This window comes from Bubalus kerabau, chromosome 10 (assembly GCF_029407905.1).
Source record: "Bubalus kerabau isolate K-KA32 ecotype Philippines breed swamp buffalo chromosome 10, PCC_UOA_SB_1v2, whole genome shotgun sequence".
NCBI classification, from domain to species: Eukaryota; Metazoa; Chordata; class Mammalia; order Artiodactyla; family Bovidae; genus Bubalus; species Bubalus kerabau.
In genome coordinates, this window is record NC_073633.1 from 90,903,446 (window position 1) to 90,919,606 (window position 16,161).

The following is a 16,161-nucleotide window of genomic DNA, read 5'->3' on the forward strand; positions in this document are numbered from 1 at the left end:
CACACTGGAAAGGGTCTAGGGCTTGTCCTTGGGCGGGAAGGGGTGCTGGTGAGACTAGGGCTTTGCAGCCAGGCTTAGGGCAGAGGGTGGAATCGGATCCAGGAGGAACAGCTGGGCAGAGCTCCTGGTACTGCCACAAAGACTGGAGGGGGCGCGTGTAGTGCTGATAAAGACTCGAGAGGGGCCCCGGGGTGTGAGGGAGGAAGATCCAAGCTCTCTGAAACTGTCCAGTCATCACCTGCGGTGCTCCCAGAGTCCAGAAGGCCCTAAACTCAGTTAGTATTGGGAGGAAGCAAAGCCCCACAGGTAAGAGTACGCGGTTCTGGGTCAGACTGCCTAGAGTCTGCCTTCTGAGCCAGACTCAGAGTACTGTCTCCTCGGGCACGTTTCTTAGCCAAGCTGAGCCTCAGTGTCCTAGAGTGTAACTGCGATGAGCAGTAAATACTCACAGTACAGGACTGAGGGACTCAAGTAAGACGCTGTATGTTAAGAGCTTAGCGCAGCGCCGGGTATACAGTAAGTCCCAGCGGCCAGCTCGCAGCAGTACAGTCATCGTCACTGTGGCAGATCAGTGGTGGTGGTGTTGGCGGCGCAGCAACAGCGCTCGGAGCAGCAGCGGTAGTAATGACGGTACTGGGGGCAGTCAGAGGAGTGATGGTACCAACGGTACTTACGGCAGTCGTGCTGGTGGGAGTAAAGGTGCAGTCGGTAGGCAGTACTTTTTCTAATCTGGGCCAGCCTGCCAGGCTTGGGAGAGGTCCAGAGGAAGACTGCTCCAGACACAGAAGCAGAGACTCATCTGACCACGCTGGTAGAATGGCCCCAGAGGCCAGGGGCCAGAGCAGAGGTGGATCCCCACAGCACGCACGGTGAGTGCCCTCTTCCCACGGAAGGTGCGATGCAGAGGCTCTGGGGCCAGGGGTGTTCTGCAGACCCCAGGGCAAGCTAGGGGTGAGCCCCAACGCAGGGGGGCATCAGAAGAGGCATACAGGAAGCTTTATAAACACGAGTGGGGATTTATCTGAGAAGTCATTTTCAGTTCAGTCATTAGGAGGCTTTTTTTTTTTTTTTTTTTGCCATGCAGCTTGTGGGAGCTTAGTTCCCCGACCAAGGATTGAAACCGGGCCTTTCGGCAGTGAAAGCACAGAGTCCTAACTACTGGATTACCGAGGAATTCCCTGGAGGCACTTTTTCATCTCCTCCCTTCCACTGCTTCCCGCTGGACAGGGGCTGCCTGCTCAGGAGGTGGATTGGGGAAGACACCTGCTCCAGGTTCTAGAGATGCCACGCCCGGCCCAGCTCAGTGGACAGAGAGAAGGGGAGAGGGTGGATGGAGTGGAGGCACTCACGTTTGATACAGTGGTTGGTGCTGTTTGCCGTTGTCCATCCCGGGCAGCACTGTCCCCCGCAGACATTCCTCCTGTAGGGCCACCAAGACAGGGTCAGCGTGGGATGCTCAGAGCAGGATTATTCACAGAGCTTGTCTGATGGTCCTGCCCTTTACAGGCAGGGCCTGGGGGAACTCTGCAAGGCTGGGCACTGTCCCCCTTCTTGAGGGAGGCCGCACGGCCCAGTTGCAGGCACTAAGACAATCCTGATTTTGCCACTGGCGGCACGACCTAGGGAAGCATCACTCTCATCATCTGTACAAGGCAGATAATAATAACTGCCTCATGGGGTTATTGGGAGGATTCAACAAGATAGGGATATAGAGCCCCTGACATAAGAAGGCACTCCACTGGCACGGGAATCACGAAAACAACCAAAAAGCAAGTTCAGAGTAGCTCAGTCCCTTGCCAAGACTAAACAAGAAGGGTCAGAGCCAGACTCCAACCTAGGTTGACCCAACTCGAAGTCACGCTCCAAGTCCACGTGGCCTCTCACCAAAAAATAATCACCATGGCCCTTGCCAACAAATGCTGATAATCCAAGGGAAGCTGGAAGACACACACACACACAACAGCCTTAAGGACCTACATCTGTATCCCCTGCCAACAAATGCACACTGGGAGGAGCCTTAGCCCTCGGGCAGGCTGGTACAGGGTGAGACCGAGCAACTGGGAGGGTGATGGAAAAAGCCAGGCTCCAGAATGTCCTTTAAGAGGGGCTGAGGAGGTGGCAGGCTGGTGGGACAATGGGGCTGGGGACTCGGGGTAAGCCACTCTGCGTGGCGAGTACACTTTTTATTTGGGCAGGCTGCTGGAACTTACTTGAAGGGGGGATAGTCCTTCCCCCAGCACCAAGGACACTGACCCCACAGGAGACACTGACCAGCAGCTGCCACCAGGGCCATTCACCCAGACCACCCAAACTCTGCCCTCTGGTCTCCAGTGGAGCCCTAGAGCACCAGTAGCTTTCACCCACCCTGACTGTCGATCTACAGACCCACTTGCCCAGACCCAGGTGACTTCCCCAGAGGGATCTTCTTGGAGAAGACCTCTGGGGTCTTGCCTCCCCAGCTCAGACTGGGCTGGGCTCTGGCCTCACATATCCCGTGGTTTCCATTAGAAATTGTCTACCGAGCACTCACTGAAACACAGGGTAAGCAGGGCGGCAGAGGTATGGAGTCCGAGAGTCGGGATGAAGGGCTGACCAGGAGGCCACTCCCATGACCTCTTTGGCCAGCATGGGGGCATCTGGTCCCACTTAAGAGTTTGGTTGACGTTTGTGTCGACCCCAAAGCTGGTGTGGTTTTTGAAACCTTACAAAACGTTCAAAATAAATCCCTGCCGTTTGAAAATGCTGAGGCCCATTTCTGGCCCTTTGGCCCAAAGCTGTGGGGAGCTGCCTCCCAGGGAGCTCACAGAATGTCCTCTCGGCCGAGGGCTGTGCCATCTCGGTCACCTCGAAGCCTCTCTGGACTGCTTCCCTCAGTTTACTGGTTCCCTGAAGGCCTCCTCCCCACCAGGATCTCAGTCAGTCACTGGGTTCTGCAGAAAGGGCTGGCCCTCCTACCCACAGCTTCTGAGTTGTGTGCCCCAGTGGGAGGGGGAACGACCCACCCATTTGTAAGTCATTATCCCTGGTGGTGGTGACAAGGCCTCTGAGAGGCCTGGGAGGTCTTTGAGAGGAAAAACAGGCAGCAAGCCCTGGGAGTTTTCTAAAGTCTAGCGTCCGGGGGAGCCCAGAGAGCACAGACCGATGAAGCTGCCCGGCCGAGAGGTCGTGGCGTGGAGCCCGGCTCCAGGAGGCCCCCTGAGCCTGTCACCCTAGATGCCCTCAAGATGGCCACAGAGCTGACTGTAGGAGGGCAGTGGCTCGGCCTGCCCTGCCTGCCCAGGGTAGAGCCTTCTAGGCCGCCAGGGCCACCAGGAGAACTGGTCAGGATCAAAGTTGCTAAGCAAAGGAGCCACGCTCAGCTAACAGGGCCTTCCAGAGAGATCTAGGAGACCAGCCAGAGTCTTGGGTGCAAGCTCCGGGAGGTGCCTGATGGGAGATGACTGTTCAGTGGGCTCCAGTTAGCTGGAGAGAGCAGATGAGACTGACTAGCTGGGGCAGATGACTCAGGGGTTCTGGCTCTCTGGAAGATACCGCTCAGAGATTTTTATAAGCCCAGCCTTCGGGGCGGCACTGCTCCGCAAACATTAGCCCGATATCCAGCATCACTGCCCAACCCCTGGGAACACATCTGGCTAACAGCCTAGGACAGCTGCTGTTCCACCTGGAACAAATCTGGTCATACTGGTCCTTTGTTACAGCCGCCGCCAGGCCCTCCACTGGCCTCTACAAAGCCAACCCGACCCCACCTGCCTATAGAGTCTAACTGCCCCATCACCCCTCCCTTATCTCCATGGCCACCCACAACCAAAGCCATGACACAAAGTTTGCTGTCCCCTTGCTGGACTACACTTGGGCACCGTTTGACGCCTTTGCTTAAGCTGCTCTCTCTGCCTAGATGGCCTTCCCTTTCTTCTTTGCCGACTGAAATCCTTGGCACGCTCCAGATCAAACATCACCTCTTTCAGGTAGACCCTCCCCTGACGTCTACCCAGCCTTCCCTGTTCTCCAGCCTCCACACCATGTGGTACTGATCGTCTCAGGCTGCTGGTGTATGTGTCAAGTACTTTAAGGGGTCTTTCTTATTCCTGTTTGTGCCCCTAAAGTCTAACACAGGGCCTGGCATGTGGTGCACCTTTAATACCTCTTTGTTTTACTGGATCCAGTGTTTCCCAAAAAGGTGAATGAACAACACTGAGGGTAGAAAAGGGGATTTGAGGTTTCCATACTCAGAACTTGCAGCAATGCTGAATCACACAGGGAGAAAGTGATTCCATTTTTAGCGATGTTTCTAGTCTGATTAGATCAGTGAGGAAAAATCTCTGTCCGAGGTTGGGTTTTTGTGCCAAGTCCTCTCCCCCCAACACTTGCCAATCTCCCTTTCCAATAGGGAGAACACACCACAGGGTTGAACTTCCTATGATAATGGTATCTGACTAGACTTGGAGAACATTTTCTTTTCATTTCAATTTTCCTACAGTTACCTTCTCTTTATGACAAGTGGTACCATCTTCAACTTAGGATAGTGATACAAAGTGTCCTTGCAAATGGATTTATTTATTTAGAAAAATGAGTCACGCACTGTTTGTAATACCAAAATATGTAACTCATCTAACTGTCCAAAAACAGAAGGATGGATAAACAAACTGTGGTATATTCAGACAATGGCATAATATCCAACAATTAAAATGAATAAACTTGGGCTGATTATATTAACTTAGTTAAATCTCAAAAATCTAATGAGGAGAAAGCAAATTGTAGAAGAATAATGCAGCATGGTATCACTTACCAAAAATATGCAAAACAATGTTATATAAGCTATGGATGCACACATCTGCAGCATCCATATAAATGGTATAAAAACATAGGTTGGCATCATTAGCAAATTCAAGGTAGTGGTTAACATCGGGGGAGAGGGGAGACAAACTTGCAGAAGATATTTCAACTAAAAAAAATCAGAAGCAAACTATGCCAAAATATTAAAGTTTGAAAAAATTGGATTGTTAGTTGTATTATTTCCAATACTTTTTGTAGGTTTATAGGCTTGTATAATACTTCATAATATAAAACACTTGAAAATAAATAAAACACAAAATCCTGTTATTTTTAACAGTTTATAAATTTAAAGAAAATAATAGAACAAGAAAAAAAAGAGGAAAATATTATGAAAGTGGTATGCTGTGAGGCTAAGCTTAATAAACACTGAATACTGGAAAACAATGGCTTAAAAACTCCCGTGTGGACTGTAAATTTCAATAATGCAGGAATTGTTTCTGCTTTGGTTACGCTGTGTCCCAGACACCTAGCGCTATGCCTGGCACACACTTAAAATCTTCATTGTGTGCAATAAATCCCCACTACATGGCAAGCTCCACGAAGACAGAGGCTGTCTTGGCCACTGCTGTATCCCCATGGTCCAGCAGAGTGCCTGGCATACGGAGACCTTCCAAATACTTGTTGAATGAATGAAGAATCCCCAGTAGTAGTGATGCAATTCCAAGGTTTACCAGCAGGTGGCACTTAGTCCTTGCATGCATGCAAGCTTAGTCCCTTCAGTCCATTCTACCCCATGGACTGACTGTAGCCCACAAGGCTCCTCTGTCCATGGAATTCTCCAGGCAAGAATACTGGGATTCTCCAAGGTGCCCTCCTCCAGGGGATCTTCCCGACCCAAGGATCAAAACCATGTCTCTGGTGCCTCCTGCACTGGCAGGCAGGTTCTTTAATTCTAGCACCACCTGGTTGGCCCTGAGCAATTCTCAAGGCAATTGCCAGAGAGGTCAGCCTGGCCATAAGCCATTAGTCAGAATGGACTTAGGGAGAAGAAGTCGATGGACGATTGCCACTCAGTCCCTCCCTGGCTAGCTGGAGTGCCTGAGGAACCCACCCTTTATCAAAGCTGCAGAAAATAACCTGGGGGAGGAGTCAAACCCAGCATGTGCTGGGTGATGTGTGCACCTGTGTTTGGCAGGTGCTTGTGGGTGGCATCCAGCCCAGGTACTTACACACCTGTGCACATCTAGCAGCCGTATCCTGGTAACAGTCTGCTTTGCTCATCACCACCTCCTTTCACAGCTGCTAATAGTTCACCCTCCCACCCCCACTCCACTATTCCTCCTCCCCTCAACTCCCACCAGAATGCTGACAGGGTAAGCTCTCTCCATGATCTGGCCCAAATCTATGCCTCCAGCCTCAGCCCTGTGGCTCCCCGACACCAAGGTATAGACCTGTCCTTAAGCCACTGCCCACAGTAAAAAAAAAAAAAAAAAAAGAGCCCCTGTCCTCGGGCAGTGCGACATCTCAGGGTCCTACTCCTGCTACCCCCACCTTCTTCCCCACATGAACCCCAGGGGCTGGAGCTCACAGGGCTTCTTTTTCCTCTGAGTGCCTCAGCCCCAATCATCCTTTCCTTTATGATTTAACAGGAAGCTTCTGGTACTAGAAAGCATGTTGGCCGGTGCATATGTGTTCATTTCTCCAATTTGACTTGAAGTAATTGAGCTGCTCTCCTGGCAGGAACAATGTCTTTGTCTCGGGCCGCATCCCCTGTCCCTAGCTTGGCACACTTGCTCTTAGGAAGCACGTGTTCACTTGCACAGACATTGCCGCTCGCTGACTGATCCTCTGTGTAAGCTACTTGACAGTGCCCAGGTCTCCTCTGCATCTGCCTTAAGCCAGGCCTTGCACGGACAGTGAGACATTCCTTCACCCATTCAACAGGTACTTAGCAAGCTGCAACTAAACTCGAGCACTGTTCTAGGCATTGGTGACCCAGCAATGCAGAATACAAAGCCTCTCTTTTCCTAGAGCTGACATTAGTGTGCCCTGGGAGACCAGACCATAAAAGCAGAAACATAATATGTCAGATGGGAATTAGTGCTATGAAGAAACATAAAGCAGGGTGAAGAGAGAGGGTGGGGCCTCTCTAAACAGAGATTTGAATGAAGAGAGAGAATCCTGCTGAAAAGTGCTGCAGCCAAAGAAAACAGGGAGTGGAGAGGCAGTAAGAAGAGCCTCAGGAGTAGCCCTGGGGATGCAGCGCCCTTCATGCTATGCTCCGGGGGACTGAACCCAACTGGCAAATCGGGCCCAGGCCCAGAAGGGCCGCCAGGTTCCTTCTCAGCCTCCCCGATGGTGCCCCATACCGGGCACCCGTAGTGCCCGGGGTCGCCCGCCCTCCATTCTGTAGACACTTGTCCCACTCCGGCCAGGCCCAGCGCCCCGCAGCCGTGAGAATCCTCATCTGGGGGTAGGGATGGCTGGGGAGCGTCCCCTACGCCGCGAGGGCGCCCTCGGCAGGCAGCGGGTGTTGCATCGGGAGCGGGGTGCTGGGGGAGAGACTAAATGGCAGGGTTGAGGGGAGACCTAGTCGGGCAAAGTCGTGCTGACACCTAGCTGCACAGGCGCACACACAGACCCACTCCGCCATGGTCCCACGGTGTCACAGCCACACCCGCGGACAGGTTTCCTGCCCAAAGTGCCCCCGAGTCCACGCCCATTTCCTCGTCCAGCCATCCGCGGACCCAGGCCGGCCTGTGCCCCAACACACAGCTTTGTTCCCATGGCAGGCGTCGAAGCCTCGTTCCTGGAGATGCATCAGCCCTCGCGCTCTGGAGCCCCCACCCCCACCCCCGACATCGTCCACCCACCGCGCACTAAGGCCGCTCAGCTTCTCCCGGTTCTCAAGCGCCTGGAACACCCACTCCGATGCCCTCTCCGCGATCCCCTTCGGATCCCCGCACCGCTGCGGGCAGCGGGCGTCAGCAGACATCGGTTAAGGCAGACGGGAGGAGCGCGGGCGAATGCACTGCCGCCTTGGGAAAGGATTTAATGTCGGATCTGGGCGAGAGCTGGTACAAAAGGGTGTGGACGGTGTTTCTCTTTCCTCTCTACTTTTTGAAAGCGGGTCAGACCGAGCCCCAGCTTGGGGACCTCGGTCTGTTTCCCGCAGTATTGAGGACAGAGGGGAGACAGGCAGAGCCCCCGCCCTGTCCTCTCGTCTACACATTCCCATCCCTCCATGAACGAGTGTTCGGGAGACCGACCCTCGCTCCCTCAAGCCCCCACCCTTCCCTCTCCAGCGCTCACCCCGTAAGGCGCCCTCGCGCAGCCCGCGGCCGCTGCACCGTCCCGAGACGCGGGAGAGCCGGCGCGGCCCGGGCCCGGGGTGCGGACTGCTGCTGGCCCGAGGGTCGGCTTCTCCAAGTCTGCGCAGGTGGCTGGACTCGCCGAGGCTGCTGCGCGCGGGGCGGCCTCCTGGCTTCCACCTCGGTGGACCTCCTGGGGCTCCCCCAGCTAGGCTGGACCAGCTCCGCGGGCGGCGAACCCCGGACGGGCGCATCTTGCTCCCGGAACAGACTGTACACCTTGGCTGTAGCAGCTACGGGGCTGCCCCCGGGGCGCCGCAGCCGACTCGCGTCTCTTCCAGCCGGCTCGTATCTTCCCACCGGGTCCCTCTGAGCCTGACCCATGCCCACGAAGAGAGCCAGGGTGAGCGGCCAGAAGCTCCTCCAGGGGTTCCGCGGGACGCGCCCAGGGCAGCGGGCGGTGGTTGCGGGCCTCATGGCGCCGGGGCGCCTGGGGAGCTGCACGCGCGCGGGGAACGGCCCCTGGGGCTCACAGTCGGTGCGCCAGTCGCCCGCTGGCTGCGCTCCGGTCCCCTGCCGGTGGCCCGCCTCTTCCCGTCTAGGGGGCCCCGAGTCAGACTGCGGGTTAGGCTCTCCCTGGAGCCGGAGCCAGGCGGCAGGAGCGGCCGGGGGCTGCGCGCACCGAGCCTGGAGGCCGCGCTGCGTCTCCAGCTGGGCGCGCACCGCTGTTGCACCTTCGCGCCTTCTCCCGGTCGCTGTAGCCTTCGGAAGGAGAACTGGAGGGTTTTATTTTTGGAAACCTCCCCCTGATTTTTCGTCTCTTTTATCCACACCATGCCCCCTCCTCGGAGGGACAGTTCAGCCCCCTTATTACGGAGAGGGAGAGAGAGGAATTCCAGCAACACCCACTTTGGCACCGGGAAGCGAGCGGGCGGCAAGGGGGGTTAACCCGTGAGGAGCTGGGGGCGGCGCAGGGCCGACCCGAGCGAGGGCTGGCAGGCGAGATGACAACTGTCGGGACAGGGGCACCCGAGCCACCTTTCTGCTGTCCTGGGCAAGCTGAACTGCTGACCTGTCCAGAACTGATCTCCCGCCCCTGACCTCAAGGACAAACTCCATGGTTGGAAGACTAAGGCTGCAGCCTCGAAGGTCTGAAGGAGGTCGGGAGAGGTACCAAGAACGGCATGCCAGATCGGACCCTAAGGACGGGCTCCGGACCCTTCGCTTCCCGCCCGAGCCACTGGGGGCTTCGGCCCGGGGCTGCGGCTGGAGCCGGGGCAGCGCGGGGCAGCTCGCCTGTCTCCGCCGCGGCGAGACGCGGGGAGAGCTCGCGGGAGGGTCGTCTGGAGGCGGGCGCCCTCTGGTGGACCTGGCCGCGTCCTTGGCTGTCCTGCGGCTTGTCCAGACCTGCCGCTGCCGGCTGCCCTCGCTCCTTGATCTTAATCCCCTTCCTGCTGCGTCAGGGTCGAGCCTACAAGCCCGAAGCGGTGATGGCGGCGGATCCCGCAAGAGGTGTCCTCCTTTTTTTTCACCGAGGAATAAACATGGAGGATCTGGAACAAGGTCACTTAAGGAGACAGCGTGTGAGCGAGAGGTGAATGAAATCTAGTCCTGCAGCCTGGAGTTCAGATCCCATCTCTTAGCCTCCCATTCCACCTCTCCCTCCCTCAGGATTGCTTCTGACTGATGCAGTGTGTGCTCCCATCTTCTGCGTTCGCAGGGAGAGGGCAGGGGTGCTAGAATGCCAATGGCCACCCATCTTAGTACCCCTCGGCCATCAGCTCCTCACTCACCCCCGTGGTCCCCTGCCCTAAAGTCTAAAGGCCTGGCAACCATCCCTGCTCCCACCCCCTGCATTTCTGCAGCCTACTGCTTCTTAGGGCTTTCCCTGGTGGCTCAGATGGTAAAGAATCTGCCTGAAGGGAGGAAGACCTGGGTTTGATCCCTAGGTTGGCAAGATGCCCTGGAGGCGGGCATGGCAACCCACTCCAGTATTCTTGCCTGGAGAATCCCATGGACAGAGGAACCTGGCCGGCTACAGTCCATAGGGTCGCCAGAAGTCAGATACGACTGGGTGGCTGAGCACACACACAGCACACTGCTTCTTGAGAGGCAGAGACCCAACAGGCAGGAAGACACTGGTTTATAACATCCCACCCCACACAAAGGACAGACCCAGTACATATCTAATGTTGAAAATAAACCTCAACTCTTGACCCTGGCCTCCAAATCCCTGCATGACTGCCCCCCTCCCCCTGATGTATCTCACCTTGGCCTGGAGACCTCACCACACTGCAGCTATGTTGGTCTCCTCTCTGCTTCTTGAGCAGACTAAGTTAATGTCCACTTTTACTCTCCCGGAAACACTCAACTCCAAGATGTTTTACAGGATGAGCTCCTTACCATTTCACCTCTCAGCTCAAACATCACCTCCTGGAGCAGCCATCCCTGACGCCCTAACCTAAGAGCAGCAGCCCTCCCACTCCCAGTGAATTGAAAAGTGGAAGTGTTAGTCGCTCAGTCCTATCCAACTCTTTGCAGCCACATGGACTGTAGCCCGCCAGGCTCCTCTGTCCATGGAATTCTCCAGACAAGAATACGGGAGTGGGTAGCCATTTCCTTCTCCATGGTATCTTCCCAACCACCTCCCAAGTCATCGCTTTCTCATACATCACCCTGTTTCACCTTCATTGCTCTAGACTAGTTGAAATTATTTATTTGTTTGCCTAAATAATTGATTTATTGAATGGGCTGAACTTGAAGAGGGACAAGCAGGATGCAGCTCTGTTTTTCTCCCCTCACTGCCACAATTCATACTGTGGTGAATTTCTCTTCTCCACCCTTAATGACATCTCAAGCAGAGTCCTTGGCTGCCCATCCTCACCAGTCACAAAAACAGTTTCTATAATTAAGACCAATTTTTCAGGCACTAAAATGTCTGGTCCTGTCCAAATCAAAACCTCATCCAATTTAATCAATCTTGTATCCAATTTAATACCCCTCCTCTCCTGCCACGGGCCTGTCCCCTGGCTCAAGATCCTGTACTGGGGAGTGTGGGGTGTGGTCTGATTTTTTGACCTTCCTTTTCTGCAGTGGCTCCTCCAAGTGTCAGGGTTGGGGGAGAGGTGTTAGAGGAAAAGTGGTGAAGTTCTACGTGACAGGTGCCCTTAGCTAGCAGGTGCCCAGCTCTCTGGCTTGTTCATGGGCACATTTGTGGGTTCTTTGGAAGCTCTCTGCAGGATCTCTGCCCTGCACTACCATAGAAAAAGCACTCTCTGGACAACTTCCCTGTGTCTCCTATCTGCCACGGGACTTTCCTGTCCCTGCCAACAAACCAGTGCTGAGTTGGCTGCATCTCATCCTGCTACAAGAGCCACTCCAGCCAGGCTCCACAGGCAGAATTCTCTAGATAAGGGATGCACACAATTTACTTCCTTTATGTGCATCCCCAATTCCTGAAGACATAGGCTGAGTTCGCCCAAGAACTTTCTTGCTGTGCTTTGGTGCATTGGGGTGCTTGCAACTTCTAGCACCTCAGCTAGCATCAGTAGAGGCAGAGTTATGGGGAGTCAAGCTAGTTTCTGCTTCTTTGGAGGCCCCCAAATCTTTGTGACTGGTTTTCCTCACTTGGTCAGCTTGGGGAGTACCCTCAGGGGAAATCTCAGCCCTGCTTACCAACGCAACTGTTCTCTGATTTAGTGACTTTCTTCAATCCCTTTTTATTTATAGACTGGAATCCGAGGATGTACAGAAGTAAATGGCAACCCACTCCAGTATTCTTGCCTGGGAAATGCCATGGACAGAGGAGCCTTGTGGGCTAAAGTCCGTGGGGTCGCAAAGAGTTGGACATGACTGAGTGACTAAACACACAGCACATCCAGGGCTATGTCCTGATAGTTATTGAACTGGTTCTGCCTTTACTAAGATGCCTAATACTTCTCTTTGGCATGTGAGAGTATTTAATCTTATTGTTCCAGCCTTTGCAGCTTCAGCAGAAGTTTGAAGACCACAGAAAAAAGTCCTGTTCAACAACCTATGGAAGTAGGTCTGACTTCCCAAGCCACAGTGATAGCTCTAAAGGAATAGATACCTTGCCTGCCTGGCTCACCACTGTTTCCTTGGAACCTAGAACAGGGCTTGCCTCTCATAGACAGACAGGAATTACATGTTCAGTGGATGGTTAACTGAATGAACCACAGAAGAATCCCGTCAAGAAGGGCGGGCTGGTATCATTATACCCATTTTCAGAGAGAATAGCTGAGTTCCTGGTGGTGGTTCCTGGTCCAAGTCCATGTGCTTGCTGCCTGCAGGGTTGGCCCTTAGGATCTCCTTGAATTCTGCACTTGCGTGTTGGGATGAATGCCATCTCACTTCCCAGAAAGCACCACTGTCTCACTGAGACTCTGCTCCTTTGCAGCTACGGGAAAGCCTCAGCTCCACACTTCCCTCTCCTTACCCCATCATCCACCCAGTTCTTTAGCTCTGGCTTCCTTTCCTCACCTCACGACCTGCCCAGTTCCTTTAGGATCTCTCTTCTTCATCCCTCAGTGCTCACCTCAAGTCCCCGTGAGCCTCCCAAGGCCAGAAACCTTGGCATCCCGCTTCGTCCCTGAGCTATTTTTTCCTCCCATGTGTCCAAGCCATTATTACTGCTCCGTCTCCTCTGTCTGCACTTCTGGAAGTCTGCCGCCCATTCAGCCTCTCGCTGCTCCGCCTCAGCCAAAACCCTCGCGCAGACACTTCACTCACCACTAGGCGCCCCTCCCACTCCTTGGTGAGGACAAGTGGTCCTTGGAAATTCCCACCTTGTTCTCCTGGGGGCCCACAGCCAGGCTAGTCTGCTGTAAAGACTGGCATCTCCTACTCCCCCATCCCAGCGCCATCCCCCTGTCCTGCCTCCCACTGACTGCCCATCACTCTCTTTCCTTGTAACTGCTGGAATCTGTGGATACAGCTCTTCAGAATCTCCAGTCCCATAAATGGTTGAGTTTTTTCTTTGTTTTTCCTTTTTGAAGCTGCCAAAATTAATGTGCTAAGCATGCATATAAATTGACTCATTGAAGAAAAGAATGGAGGTGTTGTCATTTCCAGGTACGCAAAGGAGGAAACTGAGGCTGGGAATAGGTACTGACTTGCCCACGATCACAGAGCTGATAAGTAGCAGAGGAAGGGTTGCAATCTTGGTTATCAACCACCCGAGTTCAAGCTTTTAAGACAGCACCGTCTTGCCTTCTCCCTGGGTTTGAGCCTCAGGAGTCCTCCTGACTACTGAAATGACTGATACTTTTCCCAGTCATTTCTGCAGCAGTGCCCACCTAAGACCCTCCACTGCACACACCCCCAGCCTCTTCCCTGCCAGCTAGCCTACCACTAAGTTCCCAGGGGATGTGGAGGTAGCAGAATTTTCTGTCTTCTACCGTCCCTGTTCAGTGAAAGAAGGGGAGCTGTTTCCAGCAAGGTCTCTGACTAACCGGGTGCTGCTTCCTTATCCCTGATTCCCACTTCCTCCCTAAAGAGGCACAAAACAATGCTAAGGCTACTAACCCATCTCTTGGGTCTGGGGAAAGGAATCATCTCTGGGAAGCCCTGCAGAGAGAGTCCAAAGGGGTCAATAAAAAGAGTCCAGTGGGGAGAGGTTTGCTGGCACACGTGCGCCACAAAGGGTGATGGCAGTCTGCTAGTCACCGGCGCAACTGAATTGCTGCCCCGTGTCTTCTTGTTGGAATAATGCTGGCAGCCAGAGAGCTACCAGAACCTGAACTAATTTGGTAAATAAAGACCAAAAACGAGGACCGAATTTCTGTTCCCTTGGCTGAGACCCAGACTCCCGACAGAATTCCAGGGATTTTTCTTCCTTGGAAGTGACTGGACCTCCAGTCCTGAATTCCTCTCTCTAGGAGAGCTTGTTCCCCTGCTCAGAACAAATAACACATTTCCTGGTTAATCAGTGGGCGGAACAGCTGAAGTAAGGTTGATTGGGCCCCCGGCCTTCCAGATGGGAGCAGCTCTTGGGCTCGGATGCCTTTGTCCAGAGACTGGACAGCTGCAACCCAGCACTGTGCAGCCTCGGCCTCCAGTCTGGAAGGTGGAGGCTGCATGCAAAGGCCCCAGCTCTCTCCTGCGTGAGGCCTCCAAGGCCCACAGGGGCTGCCAAGGCCATACCACTTCAGACACCATGACCTGGCTCCCCTCCCAGTACTCATAACCACCCTGCTCTGGTCTGCCAGAGCTGTCCCCGCTCCGGGCGCACGTGAATGTTTCTGCCTTCGGTGAGCTCAGGGCTCAGCTATGCTTGGCTTCTATTTTCCCATCTGAAAATAGAGATAATGCTGCATTTCTTGCCATCCCCACCTTCAGGGCAAAGTAGATAACCAGCCCTATCTACCCTGGGATGGGAGGCAGTCAATTACTGCTCCTTCCTTTGCCAGCTGATATTTCTGGAGTGCTTAAAAAGTACCAGGCACTGTGCTAAGTGTTTTCCAGTCCTTCTCCTTTAATCCTGGTAATAAGTACTGTTACTTCCTAATGTAACAGATGAGGAAATGCAGGCTCAGAGAGGTAAAATGAATCACAAAGCTAGTACGTGGCTACACAAGGAGTCCCTCCTGGTTTTCCTGGTGAATATTATACAGATGCCAGCTTCCAGAGGACCAGTTCTCTGGAATCACATCTCCGGCGATCGAAGTTCTCTGTGAACCGGAAACATTCACAGCTGTTTGTGGTGTGGTGGGGGACAAGGGTGTGGGCTGATGGTCACATGAAGTCGCTGTCACGAGCTGGTCCCCATCAAGCCCATTCCACCCTTCTCAGGCCTATTTACAACTCGGGGTCTATTTTAGGCCAAGGGCAGACCAAAGTCACCATGGTGAGGTTCGGTACATCCAATTCCTCCTCACCAAGGAGAAGGAAGGAAATAAGCTTGCCCTACATCAAGTCGTTTTCCATTGCTAAGTAAGGCTCATCCCAGCTTTTCTCTTCAGAAAAGAGAAGTGACACAGAGCCTCAACATGGCCCAGTGAGGTAGGCATTGCAACTCCCATTTCACAAGCCCAGAGGGATGAAGTCTCTCGCTCAAGGTCATACCGCCAAGAGTCGAGCCAGGATTTAACTAAAACGTCTGACCGGCTCCAAAGTCCATGCTGTTTCCACTACAGCACACTGCACTCGCTCCAGGATGTCCTGCGATGATGTGAAATGGGCAGCTCTTCAAAATAACTGAGTTCACTCCATTTCCCTTCATTTCCAATCCCTGATACAAGGGTGGGCTGATCTGAAAGCTTTGTGCATTTAGCTGAAGTTCAGACCACATTTCCTATTTATCTGGAGTGGAATCCTCTAGAACAGCAGTCCCCAACCTATGGACTAGGGGCTGGGAGGGGGTGCCTGATTCAGGCAGTAATGTGACCAGTGGGGAGCCATGGGGAGCAACAGATGAAGCTTCACTCACTCACCTGTTACTCACCTCCAGATCACCTGCCATGTGGTCTGGTTCCTAACAGGCTGTGGGCTGTACCAGTCTGAGATCCAGGGGTTGGGTACCTCTGCTCTAGAACTCCTGGAAGGCTGAAGCATAACTTCTCTCCAAGCAGAGTCTCTGAAGACCTGAGAATGAAACGATGTGAGCAGCCTGGAAATCCTCCTTTTAATTCCCCCCTAGTAAGACCACCAGTCAACTGTAAAGGAAATCAACCCTGAATATTCCCTGGAAGAACTGATGCTGAAACTAAAGCTCCAATACTTTGGCCACCTGGTGGGAAGAGCCAACTCATTGGAAAAGACCCTGATGCTGGGAAAGATTGAGGGTGGGAGGAAAAGGGGATGACGAGAAGATGAGACAGTTGGATGGCATCACTGAATTATGGACCTGAATTTGAGCAAACTCTGAGAGACAGTGAGGGACCGGGAAGCCTGGTGTGCTGCAGACCATGAGGTTGAAAAGAGTCAGACACGACTTAGTGACTGAACAACAGTAAGACCTCAGGGGCCTCAGTACTCTCCTGGGGGCCAGGGGGTTGTTCAGGTAGGGATAGATCACACACTGTATATCTTCTTCAAATCCCCAGGGAGAATCCCTGTG

At 53.7% G+C, this 16,161-nt stretch overlaps 1 protein-coding gene across 1 annotated transcript in view; it reads right to left on the bottom strand.

The window, feature by feature from the left end:
- LTBP2 (latent transforming growth factor beta binding protein 2) overlaps positions 1 to 8,920 on the bottom strand; it is a 109,591-nt gene extending 100,671 nt beyond the window's left edge. The window contains 3 exon segments of the mRNA XM_055538655.1: positions 1,350 to 1,420; positions 8,086 to 8,587; positions 8,590 to 8,920. Coding sequence (XP_055394630.1) covers positions 1,350 to 1,420; positions 8,086 to 8,587; positions 8,590 to 8,920 — 904 coding nt within the window.
- Positions 8,921 to 16,161: the final 7,241 nt, after the last annotated feature.